Here is a 20,310-nt window from a genome sequence, read left to right on the forward strand (position 1 = left end):
AATCCTGTAAGGATTTATGCCTCACTAAGCTTAAGCTTGGAGGAAAAAAAAAAAAAAATTTTTTTTTATATTTTTTTTAAGCTTGGAGAAAACCTTGGGATCCTGAAACAGGCTGCTCTGAGAGCCCAGCTTATGTTCTATAAGACACAGTTTGCTTCAACATCCAATGTCCAAATGTAGTGTTAAGTCTGGAAATTCTTGCTTTGAATTTTCTGTGCAAACCTGCTTTTCAGTCTTAGCTTTGTCTGTTGGCTCATATATGATAGCTTTTGGGTATGAACTCACCCAAAGGGAAGCCCCTTGAAATGAATACTGGCCAGCTCCCCACTGCAGGCAGGGTTTAGAAGAGAGTCATTTGCTCCTTAGTTTGAGAGAAACAGATATGGGAAGGAGTGGATAAGGGTGTGAGATAGCAAAACACACAGCGTAAGTGTCCAAATTTCTCCTGCTTTTATTATCAGGGTGTTAGACATGCCCATATGTAGCTAGGGACACAGGAAAACTAACATAGATGATTGCCGATTTATTGAGCATTTGAAGAATATCACAACTTCTTTCCCTATTCTATTTGATGCAAACTGGTGATTGTTGACCAAACTATTAGTTAGAAAAGCAGCTTTAGTATGAAGTTGAGTAGTAAAGCCCAGTATGTTTTAACCTAGTCTTGGGGAGTGTTCGTGTGAAATATCTCCAAATAATGCTTTGTAACTCTCATAGACAGCCTGGTGATTCTACCTACTGAAAAATGCTCCAGCTTGCAGAGTGACATTTATAATTACTACAGTGCTTTTATTTTTGTACATGTCGTGTATAATGATCTATCTGCACAGATCCAGGAGAGACGCTAGTGGCTGGCAGTGTTGAAGGAGTTGAATTTCCCTCTCCCAGGAATCTGAATCCTTCTTTCCAACATATCTAAATTGATTTCATCTCTGTTGTTGGGGATGATTTAGTTAATAGAAGGTAACTGTGGAATCTTGAATTGAAAGGAAAAACCTAGAAATAGTAACAGAGAATAGAATGGGTGGAGCAGTTGGCTCTGCTTTGACTGAGGGTTACAGTCTTATGAGGGGCTCTGGACCGATGCACCAGCCGGTCACCGTGTAAACGCCCACGGGACTTTAAAAACAGGGAGACCAGCAGACGATTATCGTTGGTTTTTAAAATATTTTTTGGTCTTGGGACTTTTTTTTTTTTTAACAAAATACAAGCAAAGTCTGGTGGATGGGGACCTCTGGGTGCCCTCTGAGTGGACTCGAAGGAGCAAAATTTGAAAACTGCTGTATTAGATGTTGATAATAACCCTACTGTTCCTGATGCTTTGAGAAGACCATTTATGACTTTAGATCCTCCCCAACTCTCCTGTCATCTCTGTAGTATACTCTTTAGGACACATGATGAAACTGAGGCTTTGAAATATAAAAAATGGGAGGCAGGGTGATAGAATGATGAAAACAAAGAGTGTAAGACAGGCTTAAATCACAGCTCTGCCATTTGCTAGCTGTTTCATTTTTAGCAAGTCAAGTAAACTTTTGGTCTCTCAACTCCCTCACCTTTACGGTGGGTCAAATAATCACGTCTGCCATGCTGGGTGAACAAAATGAGATCATATATACAGAGCGACCAGTTATGTGCTGTATACATAGTAAATGCCTTGTAATTGTTAGCTGTCACTGCCATCAATGTTGAATTCTCTTAATTATTGTTGTTGTTTTTTGTCATTTATTAGGAGGAACAGAGCTATAATATGAGGCTTTTGACTTTTTCCACTGTCATGGATTGAATTGTGTCCCCCCAAAATATGTGTCAACTTGGCTAGGTCATGATTCACAGTATGGTACGATTTTATCATCTATGTGTTGTAAATCCCATCACTATGATGTAATAAGATGGATTAGCAGCAGTTATATTGATGAGATCTACAAAATTAGATAGAGTCTTAAGCTAATCTCTTTTGAGATATAAAAGAGAGAAGCAAGCAGAGAGACGTGGGGACCCCATACCACCAAGAAAGCAGTGCCAGGAGCAGAGCAGGTCTTTTGGACCCGGGGTCCCTGCACGGAGACACTCCTAGCCTGAGGGGAGATTGATGAGAAAGCAGACAAAGAGGAAAAGCTTTCCCCTGGAGCAGACACCCTGAATTTGGACTTGTAGCCTGCTAGACTGTGAGAGAATAAATTTCTCTTTGTTAAAACTGTCCACTTGTGGTATTTCTGTTATAGCAGCACTAGATGACTACTAATTCCATTTTATTTCCTGTGTTTTATTTTCGACTAAAATCCGGGGCACTATTTCTAACTCTTGCATTGATTGCATAATAGAAAATGACCTTTAAATTGTTTCTTTGGTTTTAGTGAAACGTGTGCAGACGATGAAGAAGGTCTGTATGACTGTGTTTACGGGGAAGACGAAGGTGGAGAAGTCTACGAGGATTTAATGAAAGCAGAGGAGGCACAGCAACCTGTAGGACTTTCATTCACCTTTTTAATAAAGCTACTCAAAATATCGTATTAGGAAAGATATTATTGGAAAGACTAATTCATATAATTAATTATGTAACCACTGTTGGAATACTTCCTTTTTTTTATTTTAAATCTTTTGCTTGCTTAGGAACTGAGATACTTGTTATTGCACTTGGAGACATATAAGCAAGGCATCTTGCAGTTTAAAACAACCCTGGGAATCTTTTTGTCTGATCCTTGCGTTTTACTAGTGAGGAGATCAAGCCTGATAAATGACATGCCACTCCGTTAAATAAAGGCAATGTGGCAATAGAATATAATTTCAGGGAATCATGAAATTAGGTTGTTATGAAAGGTAATCTTCTCTTACAAAGCGGGTGATTTTTTCTTTAAATTAAATTTGGTGTAGGATAAAATATGTGTTAGAGAACATTTCTTCATATTTTTAGGTGTTGCTCTGAGGTACTTTTTTCTTTCATTCCATTACGAGTCCCCTTGCTTTTTTACTGTTTTATAAACTTTAATTATAAACTTAGTTTCAGGTACTGTTACATCCATCCTGTGCCTATAAAGCTTTATCTGCTGTTGAAATATCTGGAACATTTAGAAGGAAGTCGTTTGAATTATTTTTTTCATCTGTAATTTGGAAAAACAACAAAACCAGCTGCTTAATGTCTTCTTTGAAACTAAAGACGGTTCTTTTTCTTCAGTGCTTTGATGAGTTTGCCCGACTCCCTCTGTGCTCTTGTCTTTAATAAAAGGCTGGTGGGTTGTCTGGTGTCCCCGCTGGGAAAAAGGAGCTTCTTTGTGGTGGAAATAAGTCTCCTGGCTTGTATTTAGTAAATGTAGGGGGGGTGTGCTTTAACCCACTGCATGAGCCGACAGACCTCCCGTGGTAGCATGTTAAGAGCATTTTTAGGTGATAGAGTATTATCTGTACTCTCTATAATGGTCAACCACACTGGGTTCCAGCAAGTAGTAGTTTTCTTCAGTGTCTCTCCCAAGGGCGTTCTTCACCCAACTACCAGCCCTGGATTGTTTACCTGGGGCAGGGTTAACAGTAATACTGACTTAGATTTATCGGGCCCTTCCTGCGTACCTGGCAAGGTGCTAAGTGCTTGGCAAGGCGCTAAGCGCTTTACATGGGTTATCTCATCCAGAACTATTTGAGGTTGTACTAAAATGATCTCTGTTTTACAGATGAGAAAATTGAGTCATAGAAAATTTAAGTAACTTTTTCAAAGTCACAAAGCTAGTAACAGCAAAACTGGTACTTAATTCCAATTCCACCTGGTCCCCAAACCTTTGATCTTAGTACTATGCTATACCAGCTCCAGTCATGATCGCTTTAGGTGAAAGCACCAAAAACCGAGATGTTAACTCTTAAAAATTTTTGAAGGTTTTCAATTAACAAATATACCTTTATTATTTGTACAGTTATTTCTACAGTACTTGTAAAGTATCCTGTATATTAAGGAGGACCATATTACCACATTTGTAGTGTTTCCAGACTCATTAACGTTACGATAAAGGGGTTGCTTTAATTTAAGGAGAGTACCTATACTCAAAAGCTTAATTTTCATCATTAAAATGTTTTCATTTACGTTGTTCAAAATTTTAAAAATAACAAACCAAAGATACTTCAAAAATGCAATTAAATGTCTTTCAGTTATGTGCTTTATTAGAATGGAATGTTTAAGAAAATCAGCAACAATTTTGATCTATTTTTATTTACTACCAAGTAAGTAATACAATTAATACATTTATTTGATTAAATCATTTTAATTTAATGATTCTGATTTCAGAAATGTCCAGAAAATGACATAAGAAGTTGTTGCCTAGCAGAAATTAAGCAGACAGAAGAAAAATATACAGAAACTTTGGAGTCAATAGAGAAAGTAAGTCATCAACTATTATTTTTGATACCCAAATACTGCCCCATATTGTCAACACGTTAGGCTCAATATTTATAATACTGTGTGTGTGAGTGTGTGTGCACGCATGTTAGCAGATTTATTCATTCTACAACTATTGATTAATTTCTTTGTATCTAACAGGCAGTGTTCTAGAGGCTGGGGATATATCAGTAAATGCGGAAACCTAGTTCTTTCTGCGTGAACTTTCATGCTCATGAGGGTTTAGAACATAAGCAAACAAGTATATAGTGTGTCAGCTGGTGACGAGTGCTCTGTATAAAAATAAAACAGGGGAAGAGGATAGAGAGTGATGGGAGGAGATGGTATTGGTAAGGGAAGGCCTCTATGATTAGGTCATGTCTAGTGAGACAGCTGAGTGAGTTGAGGGAGCAAGCCTACAGATATCCCTGGGAAGAGATGTCCTGGGAGAAAGGCCCTCCAATGGGAAAGTGTTCAGCGTGCTTGAAGAAAGCAGCATCAGGCCAGTGTGGCTGGAGCAGAATGAGTAAGGAGAGATGAGGTCAGAGAGGCGGTGGGCGACCAGTCTCACAGGGCCATTGGGAATCCAGAACATTTTGAGCAGCAGAAGTGCCACGATCTAAGTTTTTACCGGCTCACTCTGGCTTGTGTGAGGCAAGGGTGGAAAGTAGGAGAAAAGCTAGGAGAATATTGCACTAATCAAGGGGACAGATAATAACGGTGGTATGAGTTGAGGCAGTGAGGAGTGATCAGATTCTGAAAGAATTTTGAAAATAGAGACAATGGGATTTGGTGATAGATCAGATAAAGGTTGTGGGGTGGGGGCATCAAAGGGAAAGGTTTGCTAGAATTTTGGCATCATCAGCTACATGGTGAAGAGGGTTACTGAGATGGGAAAGGACAGGTTAGGGGATGTGGGAGCTGTGAGTCTGTGAGGTAGAATTCTCCCCTTCCACAAGGCAGACCTGGCTTCGATTCTTGGCCACCGCATCTCATGTGCAGCTACCACCCATCTGCCAGGGGAGGCTTGTGCGTTGCTATTACGCTGAACAGGTTTCACTGGAGCTTTCAGACTAAGGTGGACTTGGAAGCAAGTCCTGGCCATCTTCTTCTGAAAACCAGCCAGTGAAAATCCTATGGATCACAACAGTCTGATCCACAGCTGATCATGGGGATGGCGCAGGACCTGGCAGTGTTTTGCTGCATGAGATCTCCATGAGTCGGGGGCTGACTGGGTGGCAGCTAAAAATAACAGCAACATTGGACTTCTCAATGGAGGCTTCTAAGTAGATGTTTAAGGAGGGGAGGCATGAGTCTGTAAAGATTAAATTGAAATATAGGTTGGGCCATTGTGGCAAAATGACATTTAAGGCTATAGGACTAAAAGAAGTCCCCCAGGGAATGAATGTAGATAGAGAAGTTTGAGGCTTCACCTGGACACTACCACAATTAGAGGCTAGAAAAGTAAGAACAAGGAGAAAAAATTCAGAAGTTTGGAAGAAGAAAAAAGGTATGAAAGAGTTGTTTAGGAGAAAGAGTGGGTAAATTAGCTAGGGACTTATTGTAGGATTATGGAGCATTACAGCACAGCTGATATTTATGGTTATATTTAAAATTAGACATCAGTATAGTTCATGTGTATCTTAGATGCGGGAACAAAATAGGCAGCAAGTTAGATTTAATCAGGGTTTTCATTTTCCCTCGAAAGTCCAACAGCACGAGAAAAGGTAAGATTATTTGCAAACAAGTGATTCCGATGATGGTTCACGGAGTGTAAACTGAGTAAGGAGAGAAGTAGGTCCTGATGATTGAGGGACAGTGGTAGTAGGGTCAATAGATTGGTGGACCTAATAGGGTTGAAGAATTCCCTGAAAGAATGAACTTCAAAGGCGGGAGGTAGATAGCCACAATTGCTTGAAATCAATGCTGCGTAGTTGTTGATAACGACAGAATCTCAGGCTTTGACCACAGGAGTACAGAACTGAGTGAGGATGGAGCATATGATCATGGATGTCAAAAAAACTGAGAGGCCAGGCAATTGCGAAAATCATCTATATTGATATTGAGATTGTCAAGAATGAAGATAGGTGTAGTGATGGAAAGAGACACGGTAGACCAGGATCTAAAATTCTCAAGGAATAAGGAAGAATAATTCAGAGTTGATAGATAAATTGCATAAGCAGGTGGTTGATCTCAGGCATCTGTAATCCACACCAGGCATTTGAGGGATATTTTATATAAACCCTCAAATATATCTCCTCCAAAATGCTGTGATTTTTTTGGCCAACTCACCCAATTGCGTTTTTCTCTTTCTCACTTTCAGAAGCACTTACGCTTAAGCTATTTGTTTTATACATGACGTCTATTAACTCGTATTTGTCTTTTCATCTTTGTTCCTGTGTAAAATCTAAGATAGGAAAAAATCGTTCCTGCTTTTTTCATATCTATAATACTCATAAACAATTGACTTCAGATAAATATTTGTTAATAAAAAAACTATTGTGTAGATTAGAAATAGTAATAATTATTATTTCTGTCTTCTCTCCTGGTAGTATTTCATGGCACCACTAAAAAGATTCCTGACAGCAGCAGAATTTGATTCAGTATTCATCAACATTCCAGTAAGTAAAAATGTACTAGCTAAAATTGTGGTATATAAGGAGTCGGAATTGACTCGATGGCACGGGGTACACTGGGGTATACTGTAAAATCCTAATTTTATTATTTGGTTCCAAATCTTTATGTTAACGCTCTCCTGTTTTCTTCAAGAATTTTGACCTTTTTGTAATACAAATGGATAAGTGAGGTGTTTGTATTATTCTTAACTGTTAGGCCTTCCTTTTTTTTTCATCAGGCATGAAGAGGTGCTTTTGGTTAAATGATTCCTGATGTACCATTTGTTTGTCTTTTGGGAGTCCCCTTTGGCCCCACACTTCCCTGCTCTGTTGCTCCTCCAGCCCCCTGAGCCCCATCTTTTACTCTGTCCTGGTTGTGTTCATTGTCTTCTCTACCTCACACCATTCCCCCACTTCCTTGGTCTCTGCTCTTCAGTGCTGTCTGCTTCCAACTGAATGAACCTTAATGTTCATTTCTAAAATGTACTATTTCCTTACTATTTAACAGACTATTTTAATGGTACAATGTGAGGACATTGGCTTTACATTTATGTATTTCAAATTTCAAGGCACCTTGTGTAATCTTAGAAACCCAAGAGGTTATTGACCCAGAAATCTGGAGGCAAGCTAAATGATTTGCCAATTTAGATAATGCTAGGCAACATTCAAGTTCTTAGAGCTCTAGCATTTGCTTTAGTTCTAAAATACAGTTTTTATGTAAGGCTTGTTTATAGCCCCTGCAGTGTTCCCATATTCGATGCTGTTCCGTTCAGTTTTGCTGAGCGTGAGTTGGTTAGCTGTGGCAAGTTGTCCTTCTCCCTGATTTTAGCCAAAAGAAGACATTCTCCTTGATTTCTAACATAGCTGGAAGAAAACACTTACCATATCAGATTAAATTTTAGCGTAAAGCCAACTGGTATTATCGGAAGATGTTGCAGTACCTAAATGCAGTTCCTATAACTTTACGTATTGTGAAGTCAGTGTGTACTTTGGGGTACACTGGAAAAGAGGTCAGGGGAATAGGCACCTTGATCCAAATTCCCTCAGTTCCTGGCTGTGGCATGAAAATTACTTGCTTATTAGGAAAAAATGTGAAATTCTGACTTTTGAGTTGCTCTAGTAAACTTTTTCTTTAAAAAAAAAAAAAATTTCTTTTTTTTTCTAGTAAACTGTCTAGTACAATTCATTTGCTCTTTCTTATGCCATTAGTTGTCTGGTTTCAAGTAATTTAGTCTGATTAGCGTTAGCTTAGCACCAGGACACCACTAATTGACCAAAGTACAAATTTAAATTTTTATAGCTCAAGGACATGAATCATTACATTATCTTGTCAATAAAACATTAAGCGCTTGGATAGTTTTATTTAAGATGTAAAGCGATTATAAAATGAAAATGAGCCGTACATATTTTTATACAAGGAATAAATTATCCTTCAATAACTAGTGAAATAATTTCTCTTTTTATAGGACACTGATATTTCAAGTCAGGTCTGAAATTGCTGTTTCCCACGTACATGGCCTCTCTCTCTCTCTCCCTCTTCTCCTTCCTCCCTTCCTCTTCCTTCTCTATTTATTTATTTATTTATTATAATATTCTGTGGTGTTTTTGGTGAAGGTTTACACAGCAGTTTAGGTTCCCATTCAACAGTTTCTACAGAGGTGTTCAGCGATTTTGGTTACATTCTTCACAATGCGTAAACATTCTCACCCTTTCTTCTCTGGTTCTTCCGTTTCCATTAATCTGGTTTCCCTGCCCCCTTACATTCTCATCTTTGTTTTAATGTAATTATTGACTGGTCTCAAAAAGGTGATTTTTTAAAGGAGCATAGCACTTCAGGGGATAGGTTTTTGAGCCAGGTTGTGATTTAGCTACAAGGTGACCTCAGAGTTTAGTGCAAGGTTTGAAGAGTTGTTGTTGTTCGGTGCCTTCGAGTCAGTTGTGACTCAGAATGATCCTACATGCAACAGAACAAAACACTGCTCAGTCCCACACCATCCTCACAATCGTTGTTGTGCGGCCACTGTGTCAGTCCATCTCGTTGAGGATCTTCCTCTTTTTGCTGACCCTCTACTTTACCAAGCATGACGTCCTTTTCCAGGGATTGGTCCCTCCTAACATGTCCAAGGGGCAGTTCTACTCTGTCCTATAGGGTCGCCATGAGTCGGGATCAACTCGACGGCACTGGGTTTTTTGGGTTAACATGTCCAAAGCACGTGAGATGAAGTCTTACCATTCTCCCTTCTAAAGAGCATTCTGGGTGCACATCTTTCAAGACAGATTTGTTTGTTCTTCTGGCAATTCATGGTATATTCAGTATTCTTTGCCAACACCATAATTCAAAGGCATTAATTCTTTGGTCTTCCTTATTCATTGTTTGCTTTCACATGCATATGAGGTGACTGAAAATAGCATGACAGGTCAAGTGAAGCTTAGTCTCAAAGTGACATTTTTGCTTTTTAACACTTTAAAGAGGTCTTTTGCAGCACATTTGTTCAGTGAAATATATTGTTTGATTTCTTGACTGCTGTTTCCGTGGGCATTGATTGTGGACCCAAGTAAAATGAAATCCTTGACAATTTCAATACTTTCTCCATTTATCATGATGTTGCTTATTGGTCTAGTTGTGAGGATTTTTGTTTGAAGAGTATCTCAGTGCAGTAGTCTCAGGGAGTCCCCCAATCTCAACCAGTCCAGTAGGTCTTTTTTGTTTGTTGGTTTTTGAATTTGAGGTTCTGTTCCGTAGTTTTCTCCCATCCTAGCAGGGTCCATCTCTTGTGGCTGTGATTAGAACAGTTGGCAGTGGTAGCCAGGCACCATCTAGTTCTCCTGTTTGCAGGGTAGGTGAGTCTTTGCTTCATACGGTCTCTCTTCATTGATGATGCAGCTTTGTCTATGGAGTGTTCAGCACATCCTTGCATGACAAGTCTAGAAACCATAGGGATTCTCTGTTTGGAGTGTAGTTTTTGGTTCTGATTTTTAATTTCATTTGACATTGTTTTCTTTTCTAAGGAACTTGTGAAAGTTCATCGGAGCCTACTGCAAGAGATTCATGATTCCATTGTAAATAAAAATGACCAGAACTTGTATCAAATTTTCATTAACTACAAGGAAAGGTAACTTTAAAATTTTAACTTTTATGGATATAATAACTCTAATAATTATTAGTATAATAATAAGTAGCTTATTATTAGTGGTTCTTGGGCAGTAATTAGAATATAGACAGTTAATCTCGGTAATATTTTGAGCTCTCTGTGAGATTAAAAACAAAAAAAAAAGGAACTGGTGTGGTACAAAGACTTTTGAATTGAAAAGTCAAAAGGCTCAGGTTCTTTTACAAACCCTGTCATTAATGAACTCTGTTTTCTTCAGCAAGTCAATTCTGTGAGCTTCCATTTCCCCACCTGTAAATGTTGGGAATAGATTCAGTGGGTACCTTATTCTCACCTTCCACATGGGAGACCTGGGTTTGATTCCCAGTTCAATTCCCATCCAGTACACCTCATTCCCAGCCACTACCCATCTTTCAGTGGAGGCTTGAGTGTTGCTCTGATGCTCAGCAAATTTCAGCGGAGCTTCCAGACTAAGATGTACTAGGAAGAAAGGCCTTGCAATCTACTTCTGAAAATCAGCCAGTAAAAGCCCTATAGATCACTACCATCCGATCCCCAGCCAATCTTGGGCATGGTGTAGGATCTGGCAGCATTTCATTCTGTTGTGCGTCGGGTCACCATGAGTCGGAGGCCAATGTGACTGCAGCTAACAACAAGATTTCTTCCAACTCTTAATATTTTTTAATTCTCTATTTTGGAGCATTAGCTCCATAGTCAAAGTCAGTACCCTTTTTATTAAAAAAAAAAGAAGTCTCCTAAATGACTCATATGAGTTAGAGTACCAAGGAATTCTAAGAGTGACAAGATACAGTTCTCTTTCTCTTTAAAACAAGCAATATAGTTCCTAGTACTAAGAAGTGGCTAATGAATTGCTTTACGTCAACTCTTAAACATTTAATGTCTTATTAGTAGTTTTATTTCAATGTAGAGTTAAAAGAAACAATAAACTAACCAGCCTCTTTGTAAAATATCTGCATTACTCCAGCCCTTCCTGAAGCAGGCTCAGACTGCATGCAATATGAGTCTTCTTCCATCCAGCACAGTTCGAGTCTAGGTCCCAGTTTTCAGATAACATATTTTCATTAATTGAAAAGTAGGAAGGAGTAGGGGGTTTATTAATGAGTGCAGTTGTAAGTACTGATGACAATAAAATTTTAGGGAAAACTAAAATTGTTTCTGAGTATAAGTAAACAGTAAAAAGTTAGTCTATGATAGGAGCTTAAACAAATTTTTATTTTTGTTTCTGTGATATATTTGTTTACTCAAGCAACATAAAAGGTGATCAAACCAGTTTGTAAAATTTAACTGGTCTAAAAATGTACATAAGATTATCCTACTTAAATTGGGAACTAAAAATTAGTGATTTTTATTAGTGTAAATATGAATGACCCTCACTCATCCTATGACTTTTTGTGTGATATGTAGAATTTCAATTGTTGCTTCAATAAGCTTTAACTGGTGTTAAAGAGATGAAAATTCTGCCTCTTCTTCCCTACATTTTATTCTTGTTTTTCGTTCTATAAGATTCTTTCTCTCTCTTTTTTTCTTTTCAGGTTGGTTATTTATGGGCAGTACTGCAGTGGAGTGGAGTTGGCCATCTCTAGTTTAGACGAGATTTCGAAGACAAAAGAAGATGTCAAATTGAAATTAGAGGTGTCTCTTTGTTTTTGTTTTTTCTCTTTTCTTTTCAGGTTGGTTATTTATGGGCAGTACTGCAGTGGAGTGGAGTCGGCCATCTCTAGTTTAGACAAGATTTCAAAGACAAAAGAAGATGTCAAATTGAAATTAGAGGTGTCTCTTTGTTTTTGTTTGTTTATGACACAGATAGAAAAATAAACCCAAAAGAAATGTAGTCCTTTTCATGGTCAATGCAACAGTAAAATTTCCAATGTATGCTGAATGTAACTTCATGTCAATTTTATAAAGTACTTTAATAGCTCTATAAAATAATAATATGGTAGTAATAATGCAGTAATGAAATCTAGGATTTATGGCCTTGTTTTATATGCATTATCTCATTAGGTCCTCATGACTGAGATATATGCGATCAAATGGTTTTCCCATCTTAGTGAAGAAGCTGAGGTTCAGAGAGGTTGTAAGTAATTTGCCCAGGGTCACCTAGCTAGGAAGAAGTACAGGATGATTAAGGTATATATTAGGATAGTATATATGTAGATTTGAAAAAGGTTTATTAGCATAAGATATTTAGTGGCAGAAGTATAAAAAGTATATAACTCTTACCCGTAAAAAGGAAGACAAGCACAAATATAATTGGATTCAGTTGTATGGGATAAGCAGTGAGTGACAAGGTTCCACGAGTAAGACTGAACAATCACTTCAGTACGGGGAGATTGTGGAAGATTTATCTGAAGAGGCAGCATTTCAGTGAGGCCGGTGAAGATTGAGTTTTGACAGATGAGATTCCATAGACAGTATTCCAGAAGAATTGGCATGTCCTGACCAAAAGAGTTGGGAATGCTTGGGAAATGGTGAATAGGCCAGTTTAAACAGCACGTGATCACAATGCTGAATAAGTCAGGAAATGTGTGTTAAGTCATGTTTTTATACATCACATTTTTTTCCCCGTAGGAACAGATTGCACTTTCAAAGAACTTTTGAAAAATGTTTGTTTATATGTTATATGAATTATCATCACAAATATTTTACCCAGGTGTCTGTATTTTCTTAATTTCCAATAGTGATACATAGTCAACATTCAAATGGCTGTGTGCTTATCTTACCTTTTAATATCCCTTTTGCTGCTCTTTGTGCAGTTTAGCAGCGTGGCCAGTGATGTGACCAGGGGAAAAAGAAATAGCTGACTTTCAAATCAGAACTCCTTCATTATTTTAGCATATCTGCCATGGTTTCATATCTTATAACTACCAGAAAGGAGAACCAGGGATTTGAAAGTTTACACATTAATAGACCACCAACTAACTGTACTATATTAAGTCTATATCATGGATTATTTTTCTTTACTTATTATAGTCCACTGATGGTGTGGCCCATGTGTCTGGAGATAGCTTGAGTCACCACTGAATAACATCCCTACAGCCTTGTTATTGCTAAGGGTTCCTGCTCCTTTGGGAGAATAGAGCCTTCAAAGCGCAGCACTACAAGCCATCTTGACTCAGTAAATTAAAATCTGGTGGTAAAATAAATCTTTACAACTTACACAACTAGTTTCTAATAAAGCTGCCATTAAATTTTTTTTTTTTTTTTTTAATAAACACATGAACTTCTGGTTCAAGAGAGTTCTCAGCAATATTTTCAGTGTTGTTTGAAAGTTACTCCCTGTCTTAGAGTCACCATCTAAGTCCTGCATAACGACCCCACTCTGGGACTCTAGGTCCATCGTTTTTCTGCAGTTACTGTCAGCCTTAGAGGAGCCCTGGTGGCACAACAGTTAAGCACTCGGTGCTAACAAAAAGGCTGTCAGTTTGAACCCACTCAGGGCTCCAGGAGAGAAACATCTGGTGATCTGCTCCTGTAAAGATTACAGCTAGAAAACCCTATGGGACAGTTCCACCGTGTCACATGGGGCCACCATCACTATGAGTTGAAAACTGACTCGATGACACCTAACAGTAACAACATCAGCCTTAGGGAGAGAAAGCTCAGCCTGTGTTTGAAAGGCTGAAGGAGGTGCTGCTGGTTGTCCACTTATCAGGTAGAAAGCCCTTACCACTGACCACTGGCTGGATTTTGAGATAGTTAGTGTAACACCTCACAAATATCCTTTGCTGGAACTGCCTTCTGCAAATCCTAGCAGGCTGGAGGGAAAGTGCCTTACTCTTGGTGCCTCGTTGCCTCCTTTCTGTCTTCTGCATTGTGGTTATTTTTGCTTTTGTTGATTTTTGTCTTCTTCTCTACTTTAGAACCAAGAGAACTTGGGGTAAAGGGTGATAGTGTCTTTATCTTGCCCTGTCAGCCTGGCTCAGACCTACCCCAATTTATTTTCCTCTCAATTAGAATTGCAGGTTAGACTAAGCAAGTGACTACCAGGTATTTTGGAAAAATTATTTCTGCCCTTTATTTACTCTCAGTACTAGTAAACATTTGGCATCTCAGTCTCAGTTGTAGCTCATGTTGGCTGTGTTAGTTTATTTCCCAAACCTACAACTTAGAACTTAAAGGGACTAATTTTTCCCCAGTAATTTGTAATGATTTCCATAACCTAACCACAACAAAACTGAGTCAATTCTGACTCATAGTGACTCTATAGGACAGAGTGGAACTGCTCTATACGGTTTCCAAGGAGCAGCTGGTAGATTCGAACTGCCAAATTTTTGGCTAGCAGTCAAGCTCTTACGCACTATTATACCTGGACTCTTAACAAAGGGAATGGTAAATGTATAACATTTCTATTTTCTTCACTGCCTAAAAGTGTCCTAACACCGTGTTGGGATGGCATAACGTAAGAAGTAAAAGATACAACCTCAATTCCAAGGAGTTTAAAAATTCAGCTGTGATGATAAAACCCAGTCATTACAATAATACTAACAGTTTAACTTCTTATTTGAGACCTGTGATCCAGAATGCTCTACAGTCTGTAGATGCAAGAGGTCAGTTGAAGATAGCTACCCTTCTCATGAACCGCAGTAATTGACGAGACAGGAACGAACATGTCAGGATGTGCCCCCAGTTCGTTCTTCTGGCTTAAGATCTGTGGTAGATCACACTCATTAAGTAACCAGTCATTAGAGCTAATGGGGTTTGCTTTACAGCCCCTGATTATATATCCTTTATTGTACCAGGAAAGATAAGTGTGGGTAAAAAGAGAAACAAACCCATGAGTAAAGGACTGTTTTCTTGAGTACATCTCCCTCCATGAACTGGAAAATTCCTTGTTCTGGGATGTCATTTGAAGATTTTGGGTTTATGAGGTTGATCAGTAATAACAATATTTGCAGGGCACTTAATGTTATTTTGAACCACACTATAGATATATGAAGTACAGTAAAATCAAAAAGTAACTTGTCCAAGGTCACACAGCCAGGAGCTGCTAAAGCGGATTTAAACTTAGGCTTGAACACTTCAAATTCAGGTTGTTTCCTCAACATCATAGCTATTATAAAAAGAGTGTACAAATCAATATTATCTTTAAGTAAATTTTTAAGAAAGAAGATAATGTGATTAAAAAATAAAATCTGAGGCTTTTTAAAACTTTGATTCCAGTGGTAGATTTATACTTTAGCAGATTTTAAGAGCCAAACATTCCATTTCAGTAGTTCAAACAATAATTATTAAACAAACACCAGCTTCTTAGGAGTATAAGAGACTTAGTATATTGGAGAAAGTATTATGCACAAACAGGAATTAAAAGAAAAGACCTATGAAGCACAGAGAGTGTGTATGATTTTTATTGGGATTCTTACTGAAAGCCTAGAAGTACATAGTTCTTGAGGAGGAGGATGAGTTTTGCAGGAGATGAAGCACATGGCAACTGGAGAGAACCAAATGAACCAAGGTGTGAGGTGGGACGGCACGGGGCAGGTTTGACGAGCAGAGACGTGTTCTTGATGCTTGGCCTATAGGCTCGCTGGGGGAAGGTGGCAGGAGGCCCTGCTGTAAGTAAGGGTAAGCTGAGGACCCTGGAGGGCCCTGATTCTGAACTCGAGAGAATAATAGTCATCCATAAAATAGTTGTAGTTATTGGTTCATATTAGCAACTGAAAGGCTACAAGGTTTTTTTGTTTTTTGATTGACTCTTTCATCAGGGTTCAGGAGGAAAACAGTGAACTACTTACTGTATAATAATAACAATTCTGTTGATGGCCTTTGTATCTTTTAACATTTGTTTTATGATTTCCCTGAGAAAATAAAGTTTTTAAAAAGTTTTTTTTTTTTTTTTAAACATTTCATTAGGAATGCTCCAAAAGGGCGAATAATGGGAAATTCACTCTTCGAGATTTGCTTGTGGTGCCTATGCAGCGTGTTCTAAAGTATCACCTTCTCCTCCAGGTATGCAGTTTAAAACTCCTGGCCTGTCCGGTAATTTATTTACTCAACAAGTACCAATGGAGCATCAGCTGTGTTCCAGAAATCCCATGGTTTGGGCTCCGTTGCCTTCAATTTTTGAATTATTGTGTTGCTAAGTGGGAAATAACAACAGTTGGACGTTTTTTCTTCCTCTCGGCAAAGATGATTCTGTGTCTGCCACAGAGTCACATTTTATGTCCTTCAAACAGGACTTGTTCAAAAAAATAATCCTTAAGAACAAGGCAAAGCAAATAATAGTGTCCCTTCAGCCAAGTCTTTGGTAGTTAGCAGTTGTTGTTTATTAGCATCTCGGTATTGTAGTACACCCACATTTTTGCAGCTGAGTCATATCAGACCTTTTGCCGTATAACAATATGTTAAAGATAATTGTGTCACAATTTGTGTTGCTTTCTGCTATACTAAATTATAATAAGACTGCGTTTATTTTGAAGTGATTCTTGTTGTAACCCACAAAGCTTATGGTTTCCACAGTTAGTCCTTTAATGAGGGTGGAGAGTCTTATAAATTTAATTTGCTAGCTGTACCAGGAGACTCATTAGTTCTGCTCCAAAGAAATGTCTTACCGTATTAGTCTGTCAACTCTGCTGATGCTTGTGAAGTGTCATTTTAAAAAGATCTACTACCTGTATGCGAAACATAATTTTGAGTCTGTGTGCTTTGTACATCTTGTATATTAAATTTCTTGAGCTGTAGCCACAAAATTATTACTTGTCTCTATTTTTATTCTACTGAGAAATCAGAAAAATTCAAACCCTGATTATTCCTTAAAAATGCATTAAAACATTTATGAGACCTAAACTCAAAGCAACTTAATCAAATTGGATTTTATGAAAAAATAATAAGGAAGACACAGGCAATCAGTTTCTGAGACATCATGGAACTAAAAACATGTCCAAAATAAGGTAACAATTTATTTTATAACTTGGGCATAGTCAAATATTGATTGGAGAATATAAAAGGTACAATTTTCAAGAAATATCGGTTTTGGACACTTATAAGATTTTAGAAAGACTTTTAAAAGTATGAAATGAGACTATAATTTTTAGGAATTCAGCTAACTTTTCCCCTAATTCCTCGCTGGTTACTCCATGTTTTGAATTTAGAGAGTATGTTTAGTTCTCTTTGATGACTTGTTAAAATAGGAAAAGTGTTATTTTGGGCAGCATGCATAGATAAAAATTCTAGAAATGTTTTTTACATCTCAAAATAGTGTTGAGTAAAATCCATTTATCTAGTGTCTAGAAATTTGTCTAACAAATGTGGCTGGGAGTTTGCATATTTTCTACTTACTACTATATTTTAGTGGAGAAACCATTTTTGAAATGCTTAAATGCTTGATGATTTGAAATCACAGATTTATAAAATTAGAGTATTTTATAGTGGGAAATTTGAAACTTTGAAGACTAATTTACTATAGTTAAGAAACAGAAAAAACATAGATAAGAGAATAAAATTTTAACAGATTTGTTGTACTTACACATTCAGTGTCTGTAGGTCTCTTCACAACTAGAAAGGTTATGGCGTTGAATTCAGCAAAGATTTTTGAGTGGCCCCCATGTGCCAAAGGTCCCTGGGGGCACAAACAGTTTGCACTTGACTACTCACCCAAGGGTCAGTGGTTTGAACCTGTCCAGAGGTACTATGGAAGAAAGGCCCAGTGATATGCTTCCATAAAGATTACAGCCAAGAAAACTCCGTGGAGCAGTTCTGCATTGTAACACATGGGGTTGCCATGAATTGGAATTGACTCGATGACAATGGGCTTAGTTTTTTTGTTATTGTTCCCCTGTGCCAAACACAGTACTAGGCATTCATGATATAAGATACCCCTGGTGGCGAAGTGGTTAAGAGTTCGGCTGCTAACCAAAAGGTCAGCAGTTCAAGTTCACCAGCCACCCCTTGGAAACCCAATGGGGTAGTTCTGCTCTGTCCTATAGAGTCGCTATGAGTTGGAATGGACTCGATGGCAACAGGTTTGGCTTTGGTTGGTACTGATGAAGCACACTGTTTAAATGGGAAGAAAAAAATGTAAACTGCCAATTACAATGTAATTTGATGGGTATGTAGCAGGTACAAATGAAGGTTTAATTAATTATGCCTGAGGAGGTTGAGGGCAATAGAGATCTCTGTTATAGAAGGCCTCACAGAGGAGTGATTCCTGAGTTGGGCTTTGAAGGATGAGTAAGAGTTTGACAGGTGGATGAGAGAGAAAGGACATTCTAAGGAGAGAAAACAGCATGCCTAATGGGATCGGAGACCAGAGTTTATTTGGGGAATTGTAGGTAATTTAGTATGACTGGAATGTGGGTTGTTTGGGTAGAAGTGGAGAAAGAGATGATGAGAGAGAAAAAAAAAAAAAAGTTGGAGGAATTCGGATGACAAGAGGCCATGAGAGTGTCCTATTGGGTAATAGCTGATGTTGTAGCGGTGGTCGTGATGGGATTTTTAGAGTATACAAAATATATTTTTTAAGTGGAGAAAGAGATGATGAGAGAGAAAAAAAAAAAAAAGTTGGAGGAATTCGGATGACAAGAGGCCATGAGAGTGTCCTATTGGGTAATAGCTGATGTTGTAGCGATGGTTGTGATGGGATTTTTAGAGTATATAAAGGGAGCATAAAAAAAGACTAAGGTGAAAGTCTAGGGAACAATAACTTTCTAAGGTTGCAGATTAAAAAAAAGTAGAACCAAGGAAAGAGACTGAGGAAGAGGCAAAAATTTAGGATGGATAAATAAATCTGAACAACACACAGAAGATCCTGATGTTCCCAAAACCAAAGAAGAGGAGTGATCATTGGAATCCAAAGCTACGGAAAGGCCAAGTTTGATAATGAGTAAACTGTATCAGTGCACTTGGCAATTGAGGGATCTTTCATGACATTTGGGAAGCAGTATTGGTGCAATGGTGGGGGACAGAATTCCGATTCCTCTTCGGAAGGAAAAGGTTTCCGAGTATTGTCTCATGGTCTTTTTACAGTTGTTTGAAATTTTCCAAAGAAAATAATGTTTTAAAATCATATTATTGTACGAAAAAAGGATCATGGTTTATTATAAAAAACATTTTCTTTCTTCGCAGAAAGGGATAGAAGCTGGTTGAACGATCACAGGAAATGCAGGGTGGAAGGGAGGAATGTGTGATCACATTGTAGAGATGGCAACTAGGACCCCATAACAATGTGTATAACATTTTTGTATGAGAAACTAATTTGAGCTGTAAACTTTCACCTGAAGTACAGGAAAAAAAGAAAAAGAAAACAAAAAATTTTCTTTCTTACGTCTTGATCTTAATTGAGTGAAAGTAATACTAAGAATTATATCTTCTAAATAGGAACTGGTCAAACATACCACTGATTCCACTGAGAAGGCAAATCTGAAACTTGCTCTTGATGCGATGAAGGTAAGGCAAATGTATCAGCTACTTGTCTGTCTTTTTATTCTTGCCTAAAATAAAATAACATTTATACCACACATACATATATATATGAACATATTATATATGAATTTTTTGGTTGGGAGAGCTGGATATTATTAAAATAGAGGAGTCTATTAAATAACTTTTTTACAAGTATGACAACTTTCATAACCACTAGAAATATTTAATATGATGGTTTTATTTCACATCTCTTTATGATTACTAATAGTAAACTGTTGGCTGTGTCAACAATAGAGTCAGCCAGTGACTTTGGAAAGCCAGGTCTGAGTTCTTTTCTTTATTTGAGGCTATCTGCTAGACTTACCACTGTGGATGCTGTGTACCAAAACAAATGAATTCAGTTTGGGTTTGTATTTTTGGGTACACCTGAAAAACCATGAACCACAAGTAGGTAAGGGCAGGCTTAGCAAACATAATGGGGAATGTATAAAACCTCAATTTTCATATTACACTGAATAAAATTGACCTTGAAATAATTTTTGCCCGTAACTTAATACATAAGCAAGCATTTGTTCTCGCAAACAGAATGCCAGCGGGACTCTGTCTGAGCAGTGCCCAATGACGTACGTGTGTCCCTGCAGTAATTTCAGTGTTTGCTTGGCCTCTTAGCTGACTTTAACACCACTATTAGGAAACATCACACAATTGTTTGATATTATAAAAAAGTCAGATCAAGTTTCTAATTTTTAAGTAAGTCATTTATGGACACCTCCTATGGAAAGTCAGGTTTCCATTTAGAACACTGTCAGGAACTGCTTTCTGTCAGACTTCTGTCCCCGCTGTTGCAGCT

General features: G+C 37.9%; 1 protein-coding gene across 3 annotated transcripts in view; it reads left to right on the plus strand.

The window, feature by feature from the left end:
- Positions 1-20,310, plus strand: part of VAV3 (vav guanine nucleotide exchange factor 3) — a 418,482-nt gene that overhangs the window by 200,601 nt on the left and 197,571 nt on the right. For 2 of the 3 annotated variants that reach the window (XM_023547427.2, XM_010589521.3), the window contains 7 exons: positions 2,355-2,463; positions 4,268-4,360; positions 6,910-6,978; positions 9,982-10,085; positions 11,636-11,735; positions 15,954-16,049; positions 19,416-19,484. In XM_023547427.2, the coding sequence (XP_023403195.1) occupies positions 2,355-2,463; positions 4,268-4,360; positions 6,910-6,978; positions 9,982-10,085; positions 11,636-11,735; positions 15,954-16,049; positions 19,416-19,484 (640 nt within the window). Of the gene's footprint in view, positions 1-2,354; positions 2,464-4,267; positions 4,361-6,909; positions 6,979-9,981; positions 10,086-11,635; positions 11,736-11,773; positions 11,874-15,953; positions 16,050-19,415; positions 19,485-20,310 lie in introns of all 3 variants that reach the window. The other variant, XM_003409531.4, reaches the window with a different exon arrangement.

Source organism: Loxodonta africana, chromosome 3 (assembly GCF_030014295.1).
Source record: "Loxodonta africana isolate mLoxAfr1 chromosome 3, mLoxAfr1.hap2, whole genome shotgun sequence".
Classification (NCBI taxonomy): Eukaryota; Metazoa; Chordata; class Mammalia; order Proboscidea; family Elephantidae; genus Loxodonta; species Loxodonta africana.